This window comes from Thunnus albacares, chromosome 5, assembly GCF_914725855.1.
Source record: "Thunnus albacares chromosome 5, fThuAlb1.1, whole genome shotgun sequence".
NCBI lineage: Eukaryota > Metazoa > Chordata > Actinopteri > Scombriformes > Scombridae > Thunnus > Thunnus albacares.
The window spans coordinates 29724059-29749011 of NC_058110.1; the positions used below are offsets into that span (position 1 = coordinate 29724059).

The following is a 24953-nucleotide window of genomic DNA, read 5'->3' on the forward strand; positions in this document are numbered from 1 at the left end:
TTCTAAGACTTCAAGAGGAATTATCTTAATGAAAATCAGTTTTAATTATCAGATATGACACAGCAAGGACACGCCGCCGTTAAAGGAGCATCGATCGTCTTTGGTTCAATATTTTTCTACCACAGCTGCAGCGTGCCGCTAATCACCGCCCGCAGAGATGAGTTTCTGTAGCAGGAGGAAACAGCAGGCGTCCCGTCTCCCTAACTGAAAAACTTGCATTAATCGCTGTGTTCATTATCCAAGGCTTGAGCTGTGCAGTTATCCCCCCCCCCCCTTTACTCACAGAAAGGAACACCGCACTGCAAGAATGTCTGTATAACCAGCCATAAAACTAAAAGAAGCTTACAACTCCAGCCGGTACTTCACATAAATAATGAGTTAAACCTAAAGAGCCGCACGGTTCAGGAGCAGAATTATAACATGTTAAACCCTGGAGGTCTGACTTAAAAAGCACAAAGGCTCCTATTAAGGGTGAACAAAGTGTGGAGCGAGAAACAAACAACGAGACCGCTGCCAAGGCTAGCCGAGAGAGAGGAGGAGGGGGGGGGGGGGGGCTGTTTTTTTTTTTCCCTCGTCATACTCATTTAGCCTTCAGATGAGTCAGCTATTCCTCACCCCGTTTCCCCCTTATTCAACCTTTTTTTTTTGGAGCTCCTTAAAAATTCAACACGGTGAAAATAAAAGACAAATTCAAAATATCTATCTGTAAAAACAATCTTGCATCTGTCAGGTGGAGTCGGTGAGAAAGAAAGAAAGAAAGAAAGAAAGCAGCAGTAAAATCCAGTGATTTTCTTGCTCAGTATTGCTGAGGTGGGGAGGGGGGGGGGGGGGGGTCGTGCGGGTGATTCAGAGGTTACACTCAGCAACACAACATTTAGAAATTTGTGGTTTTGATGTTCAGTAGTGATCGTAAATTCTGCTTCTGGGCAACACAAAATCCCCAGTGTCCACCCTGTCACGAAACACAATAAGAAAGTTACCCATGCAATGAAATATACAATCTAAACCTAACGCAACACTGCTGTGTCATAGATGCAGAATTTACAATATTCCTACCAGTTCAGCCAAGTGTAACTTTTCAAACACCCAAGTAGGGCTGGGCGACATATCAATATTATATATCGATGTCGTCTTAGATCTTGATATGGCGTAAGTGTTCCTGGTTTTAAAGGGTTTATTACAGTAATTGGATGTAATTTTCTGAACTCACCAGACTGTTCTAGCTGTTCTATTATTTGCTTTTACCCACTTTATATCCACATTACTGATGATTATTTATCAAAAATCTCATTGTGTAAATATTCTGTGAAAGCACCAATAGTATATGGTCGCAATATCAATATGGAGGTATTTGGTGAAGAATATTTGGTGATATTTAGATTTTGTCACTATCGCCCAGCCCTACACCCAAGTTTTATAACATCTGAACTCCTGCTCAGCGACAAAGAGTGTGACAGTGGACCACTGTGTGCTGTGTAATCTCTGGTGCTCTAAATAAACTGACTCTGAGCGCACATGTGTGTCTCTGTGTGTGTCTGTGTGTGTTTTTTTGTGTATTGGGTGTACATTTAATTGAAGGAGTAGTTTGACATTTCGGGAAATGGAGCTTATTCGCTTTCTTGATGAGCGTTAGATGAGAGGATTGATACCACTCTCATGTCTCAATGAAAAATATTTGACTAGAAAGAGCAGGGGATTGGCTTAGCTTAGCATAAAGCCTGTTAACTATCTTAGTTTAATGTGTTATACATCACCACTAAACATAAAGTAAAAGCTGATGTCATTAGTTCTGTAAGTATTTGGTCATAATCGCTCCAAAGTGTTGGACAAAGTTGAAATTTTGACCTGATGATGCTGCTGGAGGAAAAGTCAGAGTCAAAGTTACTCCAGTTCATCCTGATAGACATGAATGTTTGAACTAAATGTCACAGCAATAGTTCTCATATCAGTCTGGATCGACAGGCTGACATTGCCATCCTTAGAATCAAACTGCTAGCGTCGCCATCTGGGTTAAAAAATACTGCATTTGCTGCGTGAAAATATATATATTTTACACAAACAGAGATGGTTGCCAGATATTACACATCTCCTTGCTAAATTTTCAACCAGAATGAAAAATGTTATCAGTTATATTGATAGGTATATACTGATGTTTCTTTCCAGTATTTCATATTTTCATACAGAATAACATGAATATTTTGTGTTTGTTTCGCATAAAGTGTCAGGCCTGTCAGTGCATTGACAGATCCCGATAACTAGAGTGGCTGCATATTGAAACGTTTCTTTTTCCTTGATGGTTAGATTAGACAAGCGCTGTATTAAATGGGGAACTTCTAACTTCTTAACTACCTTAAAGATGCAGTATATCTATATCTCTGCCTCTTGTGATACCAAGGATTATATTTTAAATAGCCTAAATTTCATATAACACAGCCTGATTTATTTATTTTTTCCTTTCTTCTTATCTTATGTTTGTTTTGTATTGTATCATCTGGTTGTTGTAATTTAATACTGTGATGCTTACCTGTGTGTGTAAGCACAGCTCGAGGAATAATCTTTTAAAATTGTGCAGCAGATTGAATATTTTTATATCCAGATGGTTAGAAATCTTTGAAGAATCTGGAAATACCTTCAGAATGCATCGTATTACATTTTGTTAAACAATCTTCTGAGTTTTTGGCAAGTATATATTATATATTTCTAATAAAATTGGGTGTTAATACATGACAGGCACAAACTGGAGCTAGGAAACAGCTGTCAAAAGGTAACAATCCGCCTATCAGCACATCTGAAGCTCAGGCTCCACGTAAAACCACAACTTTTCACTATTACATCTCAGTTTTTGTTCAGATTAAAAAATGTGATGTAGCGTGTTCATTAATGAGCTCTAGAAATGCTGGTAAAGCCACGCTAGCTCCAGTCTTTATGCTAAGCTACAGCTAAACCGGCTGCTCGCTGTAGCTTCATATTTAAACAACAGACATGCGAGTAATATCGAATTCGAATATCGAAATGCTCATCTGAGTCTCAACAAGAAAGCAAATAAGTCTATTTCCCAAAATGTGAAACTGTTCCTTTAAAGTTAGCCTCCATCCTTCATTTCGTCTGGCAGTTTCTGGCAGCACAGCAATTATCAGAGAGTATTTGTCATGTACATTTCCCTGTGGTTTTACTAGTTAAACCTCAGGTTGATGGAGGAGTGAAGAGCAGGTATGAATAATGACGATAATAGTGGCATGCGAAGGTCAGTTAACCCCTGTTTGTGTTACTGTGTTTAACATTTTGTCTGGGTTTCTACTTTTGAAGTTGAAGTTTTCAGTATAAGTGGACCTGATGCATGCCTCCAACAAGAGTTAAACAAGGACTTACAGGCACAAGAGCTGCAAGTTGCCAGAAATTAAACTTGATGAAGGCCTTGATTACCAGAAAATGTGCTGTCAAGAATTTCTTATTATGGAATGTTTTAATATTTCTTTGTTCACCCAGGTAAGTAATAGTGTTCTCTATATAGATTCATTATGTTTTCCTGCAGTCATAAAACATTACAGAAAAGTTGAAACATCACACAAATACACAGACATTAAACACAACAAGAGGGCATTCACTACATGTATTTCTTTTTTAAATACCAGTAGGCAAAGTAGCCCATTCCTCCCAGGGAGCCCATGAGAAACGAGGCCCCGAAGAAGGACGGCGGCTTCTTTTTTACCATCCGGAAGGCGTTGGGTAGGACCGCGGACAGGAGGGTCGTGTGGATGTCGCCCAAGACCTTGCGGAAAGCGTAGCGTTTTTGCACACGCACAAAAAAGGACTGCAGGTTGGGTCGGCTGCCGTCCTCCCAGTATTTCTTAGAAAGTCCCAAGAACTTGAGCCTGTGCAACAAGGCTCCGAGGCAGATATCAGCTAGTGTAAATTCAGGTCCACATAGCCACAACTCACACTTTTGACCTGAAAAGGTGAAAAAAAAAAAAAAAACAAATTCAAAAAACAACACTATAGGAAATATTCAGAACATATTACGGTGCTGTTATGATAAAAGATAGTCATTTGGACAAACCTTGATACTCTAGTTTTCTTTTCTCCAGTTCAGCCTCCACTTGATCTAAAACCATGGCTAACTCCCCCAGAATTTTCTTCAGGTAGTTCACATTATCGTGGTCCAAGATTTTTGCCTGCCAATCGTAAAACAAAAACCTTTTGATCTCAACAGCCAAATCCATCATCGCACAGCTGAAAAAAATAGCTCTATGAAGTAAAAATATGGTTGTTCTGCTCCAAATGCTCTAAGGAAAGATATTTGTAGCTGTCACTGATATTATAGTTATCCTCAGGGGAACATGGATGTGTGTATCAAATGTTACAGCAATTAATTCATCCAGTAAGTGTTGAGACATTTCACTCCAAACCACAAATGTAAACCTCATGGTGGTGCTACAGGAAAAGTTAGAGGATCACCAAAGACAGTAGGATTCATTCTCTCCCAAATTTCACACCAATCCGTCCGATAGTTGTTGACATGTCTCAGTCTGATCCCTGTCACATCCTTGCTTCATGTTTTTAAAACACTGGTGAAACAGCTACTTGTCTACTTGCATGTGCATATTCAGCTTCATCATCATGTACAATATGTTTTTTTTTTTTTACATGTTTCACTTTCTGCTATTAGCAGAATATTTTACAGGTTTTGTAACAGGTGCAAACACTGTCAGTACATCTGGACCTTTTCTCCAGGGAACATGAGCTGTATTTAGGTCAAAGGTACAGTGTTACGGGATTTGCATGCTGCAGAATGTTTTTTTCAGCTCTTCAGTGGTGCAATGAGAGGAAAGGGCTAAAGGGCTTTTATGATGAAACTTCCCTCAGCTGCAGCCCTGGAATTGAATAACCAGGTCCAAGATCATTTGGAAAACGAAACGTTATCTGTAAGTTTGACTTGTCTATCACAAAATATTAAAGAGTAAATAAGGCAACAGAGCTGTCAGCATAATATCTCCTTTACATTTCTGTGCTCCTACATACAGTTAAAGGGTCTGAAATATTTTCAAGTGTAAATTAATGATATTTTAAGGGATTCATTGTCAGTATTTAGGTATTCAATATATTTACCCCAGATGGGCTAAATTAATGAATAAAGTAATGGACTGTAATATATTTAGGACTTTTAATGGGTTTTCTGTGTGGATTAAATACCTTGAAAACATTGAATTTATAAAATAGCATGAAAGCCATCTCTTAATTTTCACCTTACTTAAAAAATCAAAGCTCTTTTAAAATATAAATGTAATTTAATTTGGTCAGTTTGGGGATTTTACCACCGAAACGGCCTTAAAGGCGCTCTGTAGATAAATCTTATGTTTGCATCCAGTGTTTACTCACTGAAACACATGTACGAATCACTGAGGTCTAACAAACCTCTTGAATGAATGTCCTGTTGAAGCCGAATTTAAAGTATTTTAAATCCTGCATTGTTTATATCCATGTTTACTAGCTTGCAGTCTTCTTCTTCACTGCGTTTCTTTGCACATTACAGCTACCTGTAGATCACTGGAGTAGTGCGAACCATTAACAGGACTGTGCGCAAAATGGGGACTCAAGTGTACTGGTGGTAGCGTTACTAGTGGTCAAAAACCTTTAAACCATACAGAAAATGTATTTAAAATGCCTTAATAATTACGACTCATGAATTATTCCTTAAAAATCCCATTAAAATACCTTGAGTCCATCATTATTAATGGGTAAATTATTGTATTTTATGGTAAAAACATAAGGGATTCAGTTTCATAGTGGCTGTCTCTCCCTTATGCACAACATTTCAAAACAATGAGGATAAGTGAAAGAGAACTCACCATGAGCTTCTTCTGCTTGGACAGGTACGGTTCTGTCAGCTGTGGCTCTTCATGGTCCAACTTCATCAGCTCCGTTGCAGCGTTGGCCAGGTGTCCTGCAAACACAAACATACCGTAGAAAACAAATAGTGTCTGGATCTGCAGCTCGGGTGAAGAAAATTTGAGTGTGACAAATTTGATACTTGAGCAAATGTAAACAATGTAGCTCTGTGTGCATACAGTCGGTCATAAATTGTAGATTATTAGACATTTACTACATTTCCCAGCCACTGTGGTTTCAGGCATATTTTGCACAGAACAGATACTCAAGGGACCAGGAGTGTTTAATCATCCAAGGAGTTATCAGCTTAATCTCATCTGTGCTCCCTTCATAGTCCCTGGAGGGCAGAGGGAGACACCTACAGTATGTTGTAAGCTGTGGCAAATAAGGTATAAATGCTTCACTGAAGCCCATAGTATTAAAGGATTAAAGTCTGGTGATATTCTATATTTTTCTTATTGTCAACAAACCGATGAAAAGACCCAAACCAACAATGCACTGATCCTATTAAGTAACAAGTATTTTTTGTGTATCCAAAGTTTGACATGTTGTATTGTTCTCTGCAACAAATCTCCATTGTTGTCTAAAAACTAGTGTTTTAAAAACACATCATTGAGCCACACTTGTTGACGTGTTCGTTTATTTTGATGGAAATGGACTATAGTTTTGTTTTTTTAGATGATCCCACATACAGCATCCTGCTGTTGTATAAACTCACTAATGCACCAAATCAACGTTTGCTAAAAAAAAACCCTACAGTGTTCACCTGGTTAAGGAAATGATTTAGCCTTTTAAAAAATTAAAAGTATATATTAAAGATCTGTTTATAAAGATTTACATCTTCACTGGATAACAAGGGACAGTAACAGGGAGTCAGAAAGTATTAAGAGTAGGACTAACACATTGTTGGGTTTGGTCTTTTACCAGCTTCATCCTTTAAATGATAAAAATCCAGCCTCAGACTAGAGTTTTACAGTCTAGATTGTGATTGAAACACATTATCAGTCTTAATTGTAGCTACACTAAATATATGTCAAACATTTTGCCAACGAACGTACTGGTATATGAATTAAACCACAAGAAACAGTCACATCTTTTGCCCTGCAGTATTGTGACAGCTTCTTACACCCTTTGCACTATTTGTATCACTGCTTTCGTCTGTATAGCAACTAATTACTCTACTCGAACGCCGACCATTTATTTATACATTGGTACCTTTATCTATTTCAAATTCCTTATTTATAGTACTTTTTTTCTGTCTTTTTCTTTATTCTTCATCTTATTGTTGTTGTGTATAATTACTTTTGCCTGCAGTACCGTCCAGAGTCTCATCCTAAAGATTTCATTGTACAGATGACTTGTATTACTCTGCACAAATAACAATCTTCGTTGAAGTGTTCATCAAGTTGAACTTGAATTTGATGAACACATAAATATTAAAACGTTTTAATAAAGTGTGAGCTGTCCCTTCCTGTAATATAATCATCCAAATCTGTTTTTAATACTGCAGCCAAAAATGATTTGACATAAAACAAATATTAGTGGATAATTACACATGAAAATCACTGATGCAATCACTGATGTTGATTCTAAAGATACGACACAGACTGAACTGCATAATTAATTCTGCTGCAGAATTTCATCAAATCCAGCCGGTTGTTTTAATTTACATGGCGAGGCCATTACCTGATGGAAAGAGCACTACAGTTCAGACTGGAAGGCCTGATATCAGCTGTTGGGATATATAACCTGGCATCACTACAATGTGCTGTGTTAAGGGGTTTTGGTATTGAGTGGCATCAAATTACACAGTATGCTAGTCACACAGTGAACATAAAACAGGGATTTGTTTGCCTATGATGTGGAAAATGCTGTAAGGGAGATGAATAGCTTTGCATTCATAATGCCTGCCTGTTGTTTCTGCTCTGGGAGACCAGTTGGTCCCAAAGTTGAGGCTCATGCACACAGAGTGCTTGTTAATGTCCAGAATAATGAAAAGACTTAAAAACACTAAAAGCTATTTATATAATGCTTCAAAAATACAAATAAGCACAGAAAAAGGGCAAAAACAAAAGTAGCATCTACTTTTTATGTCGTCAATCAACACATTCTGCACATAAAGTTCAGACACTATATTTATCGTTGTCTGTTGCCAAGAAACAAGTTACTTTAAGTGATAAGAATAAAACCTTTGAAATGCAAACAAGCACAAAAGTATATTGTATACTAACACACCACACACACCTGTAGACCAACGTGCATCTACTCTGAATATTAAACGTGTGCGAACATGAACTGTGAAATGCAGCAGAGCACTCTGTCACATGGGATTACCCTGCATCAACATGCCTGTTTGTGTTATACACAGCTGAGTGGATTCAGCTGCTTGAATTTGCGGTTCAGTCTGTTTCTGGTCATTCAGATGTTTGGCTAAGAAGAAACCAAACAATGTTTACATCTTTTTAGGGACAATTATAAAGTAGGACTCCAAACTAGAGCCTGACCGATACATCAGCGGGGTGATTTAAGCTAATTGCACAAATTGGTATTGGCGTTTATAATGATTGACAAACTTGGGTTTATGTTCATTTGTGAAACAGTCAGTGAGACAGTTCTAGTGAGTCAATGAGCAACAGTCCAGTCATTTTCTCTCTTGTCAGTGTCAATAAAAATACATGCTCACAGTTTTATCTGTTGCTAAATTAGTTCCCTCGTTCGCCATGAATCTAGCTAATCATGGCAGTAGAGTGAAGATATCTAATGAGTTGATATTCTCCTTCCGTGTAACTGATGTAATGGTAAATATATCTGTGACTCACATTTGTGTACATGTTAATTACAGTCAGTGCACTGGAAACACGTCTGATTTTCACCACAGAAATTATACCTGTAGTTTGTCTGGAAAGTTTAAAGCTAAAACTGATCACAGAATAGAACAACTGGCTAGAAGTGGTATTAATACAGGGATTATTCAGCCGGGGGAAAAGCACTAGATATACAGTATAAATAATAATTAACAATAATAATGATGATAATTCCAGTGAAGTTTACTGCTGCAGTTACTGTTATGCTTTTGACAATAAAAACAAGTTTATTTTTCAACTGCATAATGTCCTGTTAAGTACATATCTTGTTTAGAACTCTCAACAATTAAATGTAAGGGATCCATATCAAAAATGTTTATGTTACATATTTCTGTTATAAAATAAACACCAGACGATATATCCTCTTTAAATCCTCAAATACTGAAATCAATATCAGCCTTAAAAATCCTGTATCGGTCGGGCTCTACTGCATACTGTCCAAGAGCTCCTGACTAATTTTTAAATTCAAGATATTTATTTAAATCTGAGAAAATTTTGATTGCAGATGCATCACATGAAACCTTTTATTTGTCTTATAAGTGCTTCCCTTGGAGCCGACCATCCACAGACATGGCATCTGTTTTCATTTTATGCCGACGATACCCTGTTGTACCTCCCTGTTGGGTCCAGTTTGTTGTAGTTCTCTTTACAGGATTGTTTAAAAATGTAACTTCAACTGAACTGCAGTAAAATTGAAATCCTTGTTATTGGGTCTCAGCACATCACAAGACAAGACAGCTATGGTTCTCTGTTACAACAGATCAAGCAAGTTGCAAGAAATCTTGGTGTTTTGTTTTTGAGCAGCGTACCATAAATGTTTTTTTTTTATCATGTTTAAAATATTTCTAAAATAGTGTTTTTTAAATTTTAAAGACATGCCATTTTGCATGTTTTCATCTCACACCTTAATTATTGTAACAGTCTTTATACTTGTCTCAACCACAAATACAGTGTATTGATTCAGACTGTACCGAACTCAGCTGCCAGGCTTTTAACCAGAGCTGAGAGGCACAACCACATCACACCAGTCTCCTTACACTGAGGACCAGTATGTTTAGAACTGACTTTCAGATCTTATTGATTACTTTTATGGCTCTTTGTGGCTTTGCTATATGCAGTTTGAGATACTCGAGCAGAGGTTTGTTACATCCTGGAGGGGATAGAGTGTTTGTAGTCGAAAAATCAGCCTGAGGAAATCATCTTTTAAAGGAATAGTTTCACAATTTGGGAAATACATTTATTTGATTTTTTGCTGAAAGTTAGATAAGAAGATCATTACTGCTCTCATGTCTGTACAGTAAATATGAAGCTACAGCCAGCAGCCAGTTAGCTCAGCTTAGCATAAAGACTAGAAACAGGGAGAAACAGCTAAAGCATCTCTAAAGCTCACTAATTAAAACTTTATATCTCATTTGTTTGATCTGTACACAAACCAAAGTGTGAAAATGACACACACAAAATGGTACTTTTATCGGAGAGCTTATCCTGATTTTATTGGTTTCTTTCTTTTTGCTTTACTTCAATTGTCTTTTTGTTATTTAAATTTTATATGATAAGGAATTTGTTTTACCAATTTATCATCAAATCAAATGAATTTTATAAGATTTGATACTTGATTTATACTTTTTAATTTTAATTTGCTGCCTTGTATAAAGAACTTTGTAACTTTTTAAGAGGTGCTCTATAAACAAAGATTATTATTACAAACATATATATATAACATCCACTCTATTCCACTTGTAATTAATGCAGAATTATGCACAGTCATGTCTCCACAATGCAGTGAGCTGGCTTCACTTACTACGTATTTCTGCGGTGGCGTACTTTGGGATCATAGAGTCAGTGGTGAGTTCTGGATGGAGGATGCAGCCGTGTGTGTAAGCGTCCATGGGCAGACCATCCAGTAGCTGGCGGTACTGCTGCACACGTTCGTAGAGAGGCGAGTCTGCATCAGGAATCAACTGAGCCACCGTGTCTGCAGGTTGAGACGCCGACATGAAAACACCAATACAGAGAAAACATTTTAAATGTAGCTCAGAACGTTGTTATGTCATGTTTCTCTGAGGACAAACAAAGGCACAGAAAAAACAGTTATATACACAAGTACAACACAATGTGTACAAAATAATAAAAAGAATCTAGGGAACAATTGCACACTTAGTATATTTTTTTAAGCACTTCATGACTTCCAAGAGAACCTGAGGTTTCTAAGCAACTGTCATGAAGCTTTGTGCTGCACAACCCAAAAATAATACATTCAATTCTCCCTTCAGCTGTCAGAATGACACACAGTATGGTAACCTGGTAACAGATGACACCCCTAACTCTCTGTAACGCACCACAGGTCACGTTTCACAAAGCCTGACATTTAAACAATACTGAAGCAAACTGAAAAATGTCTCCAGGGGACTAAGAAGCCTCTACGAATTTATGCGGAGTGGAAAAGTAACAGCTGAGCACACACTGTATAACCCCATGAGATGAGATTCAAGGACAATCCAGATGATCAAAAAGCACAATATGCACAGTGACAGGAGGCCAGAATTTCATAAAACAGGTTAATTAGGCAACACTGATAGCTCATTACACCAGTCCCCTACTGGCCTGTTCTGTTCTATTTATCTGCTGTTGCTCAGGTTAAAGGAATAGTTTGATATTTTGGGAAACATGCTTGTTTGCTTTCTTGCTGAGAGTTAGAATCTGTGCGTTAAATGTAAGGTTACAGTTTGTTAGCTTAGCTTAGCATAAAGACTGGAAACAAGGGGGGAAAGCTAGCCTGGCTCCGTCCAACAAAAGCTTATGTTCAGCACCGTCTTTTTCGTTTGGAGACAGGACCTTCCAAATAAGGAGTGTGGGGCGTTTCCTTTCATGCTCGGGAAACACGCCCCCGCTAGGTGAACACCGAGCAGTGCACATTTGGGCTAACATTAGCTACTTTAGCTAATATGTGCTAACAGGGCAGGTATTCTAATCAAGTAGCATTAAACATACCAAAATATTGTGACAATAGTCCGACTCAGTGTGAGTCCCGGAGCCGGGAAGAGCAGCCGGTGAGCCAACTGTCAATCACAGCTGTCAATCAACAACGCCCTCACAGCAGACATCAAAGCTACTATAAGCCTTCAAATCTTATTAACAGAGCAATGATTTCAAAAATGACCAGCAGCACACTTATTATAGGATGCAAACTTAGCGATTGAGACCATAATGACTCATCGGTGGCATTACACTTTAACATACTTCCACAGTGGCTTCAGCAGGAGTTGGCATGCTTTTGGATGTCCAGTTTCACTTAACAATGTTTAAAACAAATAAAAATCACAGATGCAGTTCATTTTCATAATGAGCATATTTAGCATCTATGTATTTATTTATTGCTTCTGCTTGTCTCCCCATCTAGATTCCACATGTCAAAAGATCTGCGCTCTACACACACACACAAACACACACACTATTTATGCAAATGTATGAAAATTACAAGGGCACAAAAGAAAATTAATTCAATCTTACTGATTTAGTGAGACCCTTGTCCCTGCTTTTCTTTGCTGAGCTGTGTGATCTTTGGTCTGTATTTGGAGACTTTTGGAAAGCTTCCTTTATAAACTCTCCATCCGAGAATGGCTTCCCATATTTAAGAGTTCACTGTGAGACTTTATAGCTGCCCTCTGTAGCTTGGTTTTTGGCGGCATATAGGGTTGTAAACACCAGTACAGGAAGCTTTGCCCTTTTGATTGATTCAGCTTTATCGGCCTTATCTTTGAAGTTTTTCTGGCATCTTGTTTCAAAACTGACATTTTACACTTGAAGTTCGACACATAACATTTTCGCAGAAGAGAGTGCACACAGCTCGGTCCTTTTGTAATATAAATCCAAATTTGTTTGTCCAAGACAGCTGAAAGAGGCGAATATTAGTCAACCTACTTTTTTTTGCTTCTGCCATCGTCAGTTGCTTTTGAAAAAAGAAAAAAGGTAAACGGTACATTAAGAAATGAGAGGAGTCTTGTTTTTGTTGTTTTCTCTCCAATTATTCACATATATTTACTGTTTCTATTCTATTGAAACTCATTTTAATGCACAAATTGAAGGAAGTGATGGGATTACATTTCACTGTGATTGTACTTTATATGATTATATGTGACTAATAAACTTGATTGATTAATTGATTGATTGAAATAAAGCACAAAACAATGGTGTATTTTGAGACCAATTAATTTGTTCAGTATTATTTTAAATCCAATTGTTTGTTTTATTTTATATTCCAAACTGTTTTTTATCCAAAAAAAAAGTATGTTAAGACAATCTTTTTTATTGAATTGATCCTCGTTTCTGTGTTAATGGCCTTGAGTGCCCATCGTGGCACGCCTCAAGCCATGGTAGTTGCCGGAAAGCCACAGCACCAGACCAAGAAATTATGTGCCACATGACTCCCCAAAAAACCATAACTCAACATTTTTACACTTCAGTTTTGGTGCAGATTATTTCCCAAAACGTTGAACTATTCCTTTAAAAAGCGTTATAAGTGAAGGAACCAGCTTTTACATTTTGCTGTCCTAATTCTTACATTAGCAATCAGCAGTCTAGCTACATGCTGTGTGGCTGGGAGGGACGGTTGTCAGCATAATGACCTGCTGCTGTGATTCAGTATTAAGAAAAAACAGATTAGCAGAACAAAACGAAAACAAAAAAACTTTTATCTCTCTGCAGGGTCACAGCCAGCCAACACGGGCCCGGCATTGCTGACAAAACAGAGATAGTCTGTCAGCTGCTTGAGGGTATTTGGGCCAACAGAGAAGCTTGCGAAGGGTGGAGCTGCACCTGGCAGACATCCAGGAAGCTGAGTAATCAGTCCAAGGACCCGCATGCCGACCAGGGCATGCCATGCAGCGGTCCTCGAGGTGGTCTGCTGCAGTATTGTGATGGAAATATTACAACAACGCCCGAAGGCCATCCGAAGATCAACTTCCAACAGCTTTACACTGTCAGGATGAATGTGACAGAACATAAGACCCACTGAGGTCCTGATTGTTTGATTTTCATAAGTCGAACAGCTTTCTCACAATAAAAGCCCATCCACAACACTGTAAAGTAGTCTGAGTCGGCCCTGTGTTGCTCTGCACTGGTTTAAGAGTCTCGATTCTTTTCTGAGACAGCTGCACTCTACAGACCAGCTGCAGTCCACTGCCAGCATTCATTAGGGATTTAAACAAAGAGAAAAAGCATGTCTGTAAGTCTTATCCCACAGATTGACTTCTGGATAAAAGCATGTCCAGCTTGAGGTCTGGTTTTAAAATGTGTTTAACACAAAAAAAACAAAAACCAAACACACCTTAACTGAACTATTACACTCTGGAAAATACTGAATGGTGTTTTAAGCTGCAGATTGAGTATAACTTCAAAGTAACTTGTTCCAAAATGAATTAACTGAATGTATTGCAGTATAAATTAGCTCAGATAACTGGATCTGGATGAGACTGAGACATCAAACACCAGCGTCCATTTCTGCCTTGAATCCTTTTATTACTGTGCAAGCAGTGAACCAGATCTTCTACTACTGAAATCGAAGCTTTCAAGCATCGCTGCTCCAGACAAGTGACTGCAAGCTAAACTAAGACGAGGGGCTTCTTCAGTTGTTGGCCAGCTCTCAACCTCCCTCAGGCCTTTCGTGGTTTGAGGCTTCCAGGATGTTACATAACATCTACATAATGTCTCAGCTGATGATAATATAAGACATACCACCCACAGATACTATAATACAACACGGGGTTTAGTGTATGCGTCTTAATGTTTGCTTACTCTTGCACTGGATGACATTTATGGCAGTTAAGCCTGATCTTTAAGCCACATCTTGACACCTCTTATGTATATTCTTCCATCCTCATCACACTTGAATTGCTGCTGATGTTCTTCTTTCTTAGTTATTTGTTGAACTAGTGATGATTGCTTATTTAATCATCCTAAATTTTCTCTCTTGTGTTGGTATCTGTGTCATATTTGTGACTGCCACGAATATCCCCCAAAGGGTTATTCCAATTCGTCTAATCCAATCAGAGGAGCTCATCTTGATGACATTAGTGCAAAGACATTGTTGCGACAGCTTCCAGAGTACACAAGTTTCACATTACAGTACAGACTCACACACTGTATGAGGGCGACAGATGGCCTTGAATGGATTCCAGTGGTCTTTACCACAGGTTTGCATGCTTTGGAGAATAGCCTCATATTTTCTTGAGTAAGCTCTCTAGCAAGGGCCCTAGATCCCCTAAGGCCCCAAAAAGCCTTGGTTCTGTGTGTGTGTCACTTAGAGAATGCATGACTAAAACACAACATTAACTGAAATGAGTTTAACAAACTCATTTTTGATTTAGAAAAATTGAAAACAAAAGGTTAAAGTGAGGAGAAAAAGCGAAACAGCATCATTAGATGGGAGCCGCATTATCACTGTACCTCCCACAAAGTTCTTCTCCAGGTAATCTATAATCTGGTTGTAGTCACTGATGATGGTGTCTCCGTGGAGAAAGACGGGCACCTCCTCGCCCAGGTTCAGCCTCATGAACCAGGGCTCCTTGTGCTCCTGCAGCGGCAAGCTCACATCCCTCTCCTCACAGACCAGCCCCTTCTCGTTAATGACTAGACGTACCTGCAATTACAAGGACAGATTTTGCTTAGTTCCTGGGGAGGTGGATGAAACTGCATGTCAAGGCGACCAACCAATACTCTCTTATGTGCACATTTTCTACAGGAGCGTAACGGTATCGTCTGGCTTATGAGCAGGAAAGATGAGACACTAAAAGCAATAATTTGTTCTGCTGTTTTGTTTCAGGCTATCAAAACTAAAAAAGTAAAATCCACAAGAGGAAAGAAAAGTTTGTCTTTCTAAACACGTAGACGCCTTCTTTATATAATGATTTGCAATATATATGTTAATAAATGTATTAAATAATATGAACTGTTGCAGTAAAGATATTATCCAGACAGTAGAACACAAAAACAAGAGCAGGACTGATGAGGTGAAACAGAAACATTGCACAACAAAGAGTTATTGCAATACTATCAAAGACTAATAGACTTTCATGCCATAAAAACATTATCATGTTTTAGATGTATAGAATAAAAAGGCCTGGCTGAACTATTTGTGCGGTCTGGAAAAATAATGATATGTTTTACAGCGTGCTAGAGTATGAGCAAAAACCATACAGGACAGTCAGGATCCATTTCTAGCAGGATGAAGGATAAGCCAAGGTCCGCAGAGAGCTATTAGTGGGAAGATTAATAAAAGGAGATGACACTTGGGGTATAAAGTGCTACATCTGGCCGCTTAGGAGGAAGGGTAAAATGGGAGTTTTGCCGTACATGGCCAGACACGGTGTAATGAAATAAAACTGAAAGATTTAGTAACACAGACGCAATAATTACAGCAGGACCGCTGGATCAGACAGCGAGAACAAATCTGTGAATGCAGCTGCAATGACAAAGAATAAAAAGCTTTTTACATCTCCATCAGCGTAGCATTTCACACACTAAATCAAGGATTTCTCTATAAAACTGCCAAATGTTTCAGGTCCCAAGTATTACACTGCTGAGGTGTGCCTTGGTGATGCCCACAATAACACAGTCACTGTTGCAACGCCAGAGACTGTTATATAATAATATTAGTCACCACACAGTAATCATGCCAAGTAGTTCAGCTGCTTGGACAGCACAAAATAAACCCCTTTCAGTTCTACATATACACTGGAATCACATTTAGTCATCTCTTCTTGTAGTCAAAATAATGTCAACATATTTTTTAAATGTGTGGTTAATAGTTTTTATTATTAAAAGGAAGAAAACGGTCTTTGGGGAAATATTAGAAATGCTCCTTTTCGTCTCAGCCGCTGGAGGGACGCATCAGTGTCTGTGTTTGATTGACAGCAGTTGGCAGGCCGGTCTTACACCGCAGGGAGCAACACACAAAGTAGACAAACGGCTGTAGTTACAAGTCATGGGCAGACAGTGAGTGCATTTACATGCACACTAGTATCCCGGTTTTGAGTTTTATCCTGGTTTTGATCTTCTTTGGGATATGGCATTCCCATGGAATATGAGATAACTGGTTATTTATATCCCTGCATACATGAATACAAAAGCCAGGTTTCTAATCATCTTTGTGCAGTTGCGTCCTGATTTCTCACCATCTCAGCCACTAAGTGCTGTACTGACAAAGAAGGTGTGTAAGGTGTTTACATGCAACAGTATCCTGGTTTCTATTGGAGTACTCCAGGTAGCACAACCAGGTTTTTCAAAACCAGGATAAGGTGTTTACATTCGCAAATTGCGTTGTTAGCAGGGATTTTGAAAAGCAATGACCGAATCATTTTCAGGTATGTTTACATGGTGTTTAATGTGCTGCAGCTGAGCAGCTAATTAGCTACCTTTCCTGCTAACAGATGTTAGCGGTGCACTTTTCCCCGGTGAATCAGTGTACATTTCAAAAGCAAATTTTGATTTAGTTTTAGTCATATTTTAGTCATTTGAATTGTTTTAGTTTTAGTCTAGTTTTAGTTGATGAAATATCCTAAGATTTTAGTCAAAATCTAACAGGTTTAGTTAAAGTGTAGTGCATTATTTATACGTTTCTATAGAATTTCCAGTTACACAGATTGCTCTACAAACTCGTCATAGACTCCTGGAGGAAACATCTATTTACCTGTCATTATGAAATGGTATTAAGGTTTGAATGTGCAGTACGGACACAGTTATAAGTGTTGTAATATGAAATGTGTCTTTATTTATCTTAAAATAAAATACAAATAAAAGCAAGTCTCATGTAAAAGAAACAAGAATATGGCCTTGCTTTTTTGCAAAAGACCATCTCAGACAATAACAAAATAACACCAGTGAGCATTAGGCCTACTCCCCCTGAATAATTAGATAAGCTCTACTGTCTCCATCATTAGAACAAAGTTATCATCTTCAGTCACTGTAACCAGTAATCCTGTGCGCCCAATCCATTATCTATGCCCTCCTCCTCGGTAAGTTGTTCTTTAGAGTCACTTTTGTGCTTAGAAGTACTTAAAAGAGTTGTTGAAATAATCTGCTGGGATGCACTAGCTTTAATTGCACACGGTGGCCAGTCCTTGTCATCGTAGGTCTTCTGTATCTGCAAGGTTGAATAAAGGGGGAAAAAAAATCAAGTTCTGGTTTTTCTCTCTCTCACCCCCTGACCTCCCCTCTCTCACTCATACACATGTACACACAGCTCCAATTTGTCTCTATACTACACTTCTGCTCCTTTCTCCTGTCATATGTCTAACAGTAAGTAACATAACATGAACATTAAGTTTAACATTACGTTTTTTTGACACATCAGTGTGGTATTGAAAGCTCAATGTAAACATTTCTTCAGACATGCATTCTTCTGTTTGTTACATATAGCGTGTCAATCAATCTTTTAATTTACAATCTAGGATTAGCAACTCTGGGTCATTCAGTAAAGGACAGCAGTGGTTTCTTTTAGCTTGTATTGTATTACAAGTTCAGTGAAAACACACCAGCTCTTGTTAGCTGATAAAATAATCTTGAAAGAAAACATTTAAGTGTGCTTACCTTTGCATGAATTTCGGGATGACTCGTCTGCAAATGTTGCTTCAGGTTCGTTTTGTGTTTTTACCGGTGATTGTCGCTCCACACAGTTTACAAAGGGTCTTGTTTTCCTTGATATCAAACGTGAAATTTATCCGTATGTCTGATTTCTTCCCAACTAATTTCTCCCTGACATTTTCATATTGTTTTTATTAATTGATGAAAGTGTCAATAGATTTTGTCACCATAAATTAGCTTTTATTTAGTTATCATCTCATTTTCATCAGCGAAACAACATTGATGAAAACTATGACGAAAATTATTTGTCAACAAAATGAACACTGCAGTGAATATTCATGTGGTGACTCGTTCAACAAGCTACAGTGCAGGACAAGACGTGTGCTTAAGAAGGAGACGTTAGCAGGAAAGCTAATGTGGGTTGTTGTTCAGAGTCTGTGGCTCTTGTGTTGTGTAGCAGGATGCAATCAGGCTCAGTGTGACCGTCTGCTCTGCCTACGATAGAACGTCATGTTATCGCTTTATGCAAAGATTTGATTTGATGTATTGAAACAAGTTCTCCACAGACAGATAACTAACCATTGGTTTCTGATTTTTTACCCAAAGTAGAACACTGGACAAGTGATTTACAGAGCTGAAATATATGCTGTAGTAGACAAAAAAAATTAATTTAATTTCAGTTGGACTTACATACATAGTTACTTTGGAAAGCACATGAAGCTAATCCTTAAATGACTGACCAGTTACTTACTGGCATCATCACAAGCTGCACTCTACTCAAATAGAAAACAGTAGTGATACAGTCTGAGAGAAGGTGTATTGAAGGTGTAAATCTCTAACCTGCAGGCCTTCAGGTTGCCATAGCTGTATTGATCTGTGAAGCCAGCATCTAAATGTGCTGTTACTCCAGGATATCAAGCGCCATCTGTCTCTATCTTTATCATATTTGTTGTGCTCACAATACATCACTCATACGAGGTAGAGGAATATACAGTATGGCCGCCTTCAGGACACGGGAGCACAGTTACAGTAGCGGTTAGTCACGAAGCATTACAAACACAGGAGAAATTCAATGCCACAGATTCCCTCTTTCCTCACAAACCTGCTGAGGCATACACAGACTTGTAAATAATCCCCTCAACATCTGATGACGACTGTGTCTTCACAGAGATAACGGTTGCTGATCTATTGGAGACGTGACTCCTTTGTTGTTATCACTCGGATAGTGTCTCATTGCCAGAGTATTGACTTTTTTTGTATTTTTAGAGAAAGGAAAAGGGTTTTGCAAGTCACGAAAGATCCACTAAATATAAAACATATCTCACAAGGTGCTGGGGGGATATTTTGACCAATCATACTGCAACAATTTGTGTGATATTAAGGCACGAAATAATAAGTACAGTTCTGGTGGAGTGGACAACCTTGTGCTTGGCCTCTTAATCTCTTAAAAGCAACCCCAAAATGCATTTTAAAGCACGCTTCAGCTTGCATAACAACAAAAGTCATACACCATCGTATAAATAAATAAGGATTCAGTGCAGATTTTTTTTTTTTTTTGCTGAAATCCATGTGTGCTGTTCAAGAGATACAACCCAATAATTTGCTCATTGACAGCACGGTCACACATGATCGTGAAAACGCATCAGCTACTCCGGCTCCAGGATGGAGGTGATAATCATGACAGTGAGACTGGTGTTTACCCTCTGCTGAGTGACAACTGGCACAATCAGCCACTCAGACTCATTGGCTGTAAGCCAACATCCAGCCTTAATACTTGACGTTCCAACCTTCACCACATGGTGAGGTGGAGTCTGAGCATCCACTCAAGGTTGTTGGTCTACAGTGGAAAAGGAATAAACAGTGATACAGGGATATAGTTGTTTGGATTACATGCAGGGTAATATGCAGAGAACAGTAAAGCACAAGCAGATTTAAATCATAAGAGTGTAATCCATGTGTACACCTAAAGCACAAATAGAGTTCACTGAGCTAAAAGACAAAGCGCTGATTGTCATTTCATAACAGTGAATGTCTATTTTTTAAAGAGGTACTCCACCAATTTAGTGTTGTATTTCCATAAATTTGGGGAACTCGCAACATGCAGATTAAAAAAGAATGAAATATTCTCACTTTCAGTCACTAATACGGGTTAAAGCTCCAAAAACACTGCATCCTACGTTTCCCAAAATGCAACTTAATTGTGTTTTTTCTAGTAAGGAGCCCAGGTGAAACTGAAACTTCTGGGTTCTTTTCCAGAAGTAAAAGAAACTCATTCAAAATCCTAATTAAAATCGGGGTGGCTGTGGCTCAGGAGACAGAATAGGTCGTCCAATTATCACAGGAAGGGTTGGTGGTTCACTACTGTTGTTTATTCAATATTTCTGTTTTTTTTAGTGGCCTTTAACAAAATCCATTTCCTGTAAGTCCTAGACCATCACAGGTTAAATGTCACGGCTCAACGGACTAAGCGAGTCCATCTGTCCACTGGAGGAATCTGTGGTTTGTTCAGACACGTCTGTAATCTGTAATCAGCAGGACAAAGAGGACTAAACAGTGTAGATGTGTTTAGACAGCAGAGATTACAGCTACAAAGCTGAAAAAATGACATCAGAAGATTGCAACAAGTCCTCTAAAGTAAACGACCACATAGGTTGTTTGTACCTGCACTCCACAACAACCCATACAAGCATTTTCAGAACAACCCATTGGAGTGTAATATGTCGCTTTACAAATCAGTGTTTCGTTATATGGTGTGACGACGCTGTGGTTAAGGCCTGGTTAGGTTTAGACACAAAAATCACTTGGTTAGAGTTAGGGAAAGATCATGGTTTGAGTTAAAATCATCACTTGAAACATGATTAGCACTTCCTTAAAGTTAGGCAGCCTTTGTCATTATGGCAACAGTTAACACCCCTACAACAAAAATTTCCCGACTCGCGGTCGGAAACGGGAAGCGAACAGCGGTCTCGTGCAGCTAAGTCCACTTTTTGCCATCTAACTATCTAGCCATCCACCCAGCACCCAGCGGGAACGACCTTACACTGACATCATCTGAACTGCGTCACTTTCCCGGGTCATAATTACTACAGCCACTAGATGGCGTCTGTCACTGAAACTAAGTAAAGGTCGTTTTTGGCAACTGAATTTATGACCTATAGCATTGTTTTTCTTCAGAGGACAGGCTCAGAAATTGTGTTGGTCAGTTTTATGGACAAAAGCAAGTTTAAATGACATTAAGTTTTAATGACAGCTGTAGTTTTTTGTATGCTAAGTAATTGTTCTTTAACGTAATTAAAACCCCGAAGGTTTCAGTGTCTAATGGCAACTGCTGTAGTGGAGCTGAGTTGTCTTAGACTATGGAAAGCAAACCCCAGGACCACACTTCTTTTTTATTTTTAGAAAGAAGAAATACTGAATGCGAGGATGCATTGAGTTACAGACGCTAGTGGAATAGACGCTAGGCAGGAAGTGAAATCATGACTTCTGCTCTCTGTTATCCCACATTCACATTATATCGGATGAGAAGACTCGGTTAGATTCTCATGACAACTCAGGAAGCTTGTATGATAACTGAGTTGGTCTTATGAAGGTTTAAAGTACTGTGGACTGACTAAATTAAACTACAGGCTATCCATTAAATTTGGGTTTAATTACACTGAACGACAGACGTCGGCTGACATGAGATGTCCGTGTTTCTTTGGTTTTCAGGCACTTTTGTATTATTGAGTGCCAAGACGGATATATTCGGCTTTCAGAAAAATCCCAGTTTCAGAATTGTAATTACATCTTGCAGGTTGACGAGAATAGAGTTGCAACTAACAATTATTTCATTATCTGTCAGTTATTTTCTTGATTAATCAATTAGTCTTTTAGGTTACAAAAATGTTGAAAATGGTGTAAAATGTGTTTCCCAAAGCCCAAGATGCAACCTCAAAACATCTTGTTTTATCCAGATTAACAGTTCATAGATATTAATTTACTATCATAGAAGACTAAATACACCAGAAAATATCCACATTTAAGGAGCTGGAAAAAGAGAATTTTTGCATTTTTTTTAACAAAAAATGACTTAAAACTATTCAATTGCCATAATAGATGGCAATTCATTTTCTGGCAATTGACTAAATGATTAATGTTGCAGCTCTAGACATGAACAAGTTGGAAACTCCAATATGACATGAACGTGGTGTTATACCCTGCCTGTCTGGTTAAAGAAATTACTTCTTTCAAACTCCACACCTCACGCAGGATTTCTGTAAAAAAAAAAAGTCTCCAGGTCATATCCCATATCAGTTATCCCTGATGACATCACAATGACATCACAGGAGGGGTTATCGTCCCAGACTGGACAAAGCTCCACCAGAGCCACAGAGGACATACAACTAACCATGACCAGAAAAAATGATCTTCATGTGTAAAATTGGTGGAGTTCCCCTTTAATATACACGTTGTCTGTGAAGTCCTGTTGATCATACATACCAACACACAAAGCTTTCTTGAGTTTTGAATGTCTTGATATCCAAAAAAGACAACATTTTGATCATCTTCCTACTCATGCTCAGTTAGCAGGTAACAGGTAACTGTCTGCAGAGGTAATTTAAAGGCAGACTTAAAGAAGCCACAGATATAACATATGGTATGATTCAGCTGCAGAAGGGGGGAAGGTGGCCTTTGGTTTGTTTTGCACATCATTTCAATCAATTATTTAGGTTGTCATCTGTCAGAGCACATAGGTTATAACCACATCCACCAGCTATAAGGCGACAAATAAAAAAAAAGCTCCAACGTGTCAATAAAAGGTAAAAGCTGATAAGATATGATGGCTGATTTATGCAGAATATTGACTATCAGAACCAGCTATATGTCGAGTAAACGAGCCCCATGCTGCAGCGCTTTTCCAAACCTGTCATATGGGAAGTCTGCCCAGCTGCAGGATCGTATTCATATTCCGGAGGTATGTGCATGCCAAAAGAAAAACATGCTTTGATCATAACAAACAAACACACACATACACACAGGGAGCTCCACGCTGTAGCATCATATCATGCAACAGACGTGGAGCCACCTCCATTTTCAAGCTCTGTTCTTTTTTTTTCTCTCTCTCTTTACCTTTTGGGAGGTGAAAGACTGCGTCCAGTGGTACAAAACGAGCCTGTCTTTATTGAAGGGTTTGGGCTCTGCCGTCGGTTCCTCGCATTCCTCCCCGTCTGTGATTTTGCCGTCTTCATCCATGGCTGAGATGGGCCACCAGCTACAGTTGGTGGGGGTAACATGGTTGGAAGACGCCATGACAGAGCGTTTTGTGCGTGTGGAGGAGAGGAGCGAGGAAGGGAGAGAAGAGGAGAGAGGGAGAGAGAGGGAGGGAGAGAGAGAGCGAGAGAGAGAGAGAGAGAGAGAGAGAGAGAGAGAGAGAGAGAGAGAGAGAGAGTTTCAGCAGCTCTAGCTGAGCATCATCTGTTCACGCGGCAGCAGCATCCGTCAGTCTCGGACAGCTCCGGTGCTGAAATCGGCTTCACCTCCGAGTGAAAAACAGTTAGGAGGGAGGGAGAAAAAAAAACGCACACACCGTAATAAATATGCAAATAGCCACTTACTCGAGCATGCTGCTGCACTTACAATTAAAGCAATGTGTAACCGTATTACATCACATGATGGGGCCACGCACAAACATGCGCGGTTGAAGCCCGCGTAGGGAGCGCTTGAGTGGAAGGTCAAGCGGCTCCCTGTAAGGACATGGAGGCTGGAGAGTGTCAGGGCTCGGCTCATATAGGTGGGAGAGAGTGTCAGTAATAGAGACCTTAAAGTATCCCTCCATTCAAAAAATATGTTGTTTTTTTCCTACAGTTGGATGTTTGAGCTTCACTGTGCAGAATGATGGATGTGCAGAGTTTGACATTAGGAGGCTGTGTCCACATTCATCTGCTGAAAGTTTCTCTGTCATTGTAAATGTGATTTTAATGGTTTGGGCCTACAAGCATGATTTGTTCCATTACAACTGGAGCCAATTCTGGTCCAGTATACAACTTACACAAGTGTGATGTGGAAACTTGAAGTCTCCAGTGCACAAACAGTGACAATGAACTTTACAGTGAAGTAGGAGACATCTGGTGTCCAAAAGTTAAACTTCTGAGATTAAATATATTTACATATTTACAGGAATTTTTAATGAGGTAGAAGGAGTAGATGCCATTTAAAGGATTTTAACATCGTAATTACACTTATTTTGTGGAAAAACCAAATCAAACACGTTACTTTTCCGAGCATTTTTTTTTTTTATCTTAATACATGTCTGGGGGGGATCTTTAATGTTCCTTCTCTTGGATATTTGAGCTTCACTGTGCAGAATGATTTATGAGAAAACTAAATCTAAGAAAACGAAAATTCACGTTGCCAATAGTGCATGAATGTCTATGCTGCAGACGACTGGATGTGACCTCTAGTTATATTTACAGTACAGTATATACACACACTCACAAAAAAAAAATGCACATAAGATAAATATATCAGCCTGAGAAGTAATAAAACATTTACAGAGAATACAGTTATTAATCTTTCTGCAGATAAGATCTAAATGTATAAGTATAAAGACAGCAGAATGAAATTAAACTAGACTGAAGACATAAC

The 24953-nt window shown here is 38.7% G+C and overlaps 1 protein-coding gene across 1 annotated transcript; it reads right to left on the reverse strand.

Annotated features, from left to right (window-relative positions):
- Nucleotides 1-569: 569 nt before the first annotated feature.
- gdap1l1 (ganglioside induced differentiation associated protein 1-like 1) lies at nt 570-23990 on the reverse strand. The gene is made up of 6 exons (XM_044352653.1): nt 23439-23990; nt 15195-15387; nt 10552-10725; nt 5847-5941; nt 4058-4172; nt 570-3948 (listed from the first exon to the last, which is right to left on the reverse strand). Exons 1-6 carry the CDS (start codon nt 23616-23618, stop codon nt 3605-3607), a joined length of 1101 nt encoding a protein of 366 aa, XP_044208588.1. The 5' UTR covers nt 23619-23990; the 3' UTR covers nt 570-3604.
- Nucleotides 23991-24953: the final 963 nt, after the last annotated feature.

Coding starts and splice junctions, on each gene's coding strand:
- gdap1l1 (XM_044352653.1), bottom strand. CDS start 23,618: ATGGCGTCTTCCAACCATGTTACCCCCACCAACTGTAGCTGGTGGCCC. Junction 5,942..10,551: donor CGCCACCGCAGAAATACGTA/GTAAGTGAAGCC, acceptor TTGTGTTTGCAG/GACACCTGGCCAACGCTGCA. Junction 3,949..4,057: donor AAGAAAACTAGAGTATCAAG/GTTTGTCCAAAT, acceptor TCACCTTTTCAG/GTCAAAAGTGTGAGTTGTGG.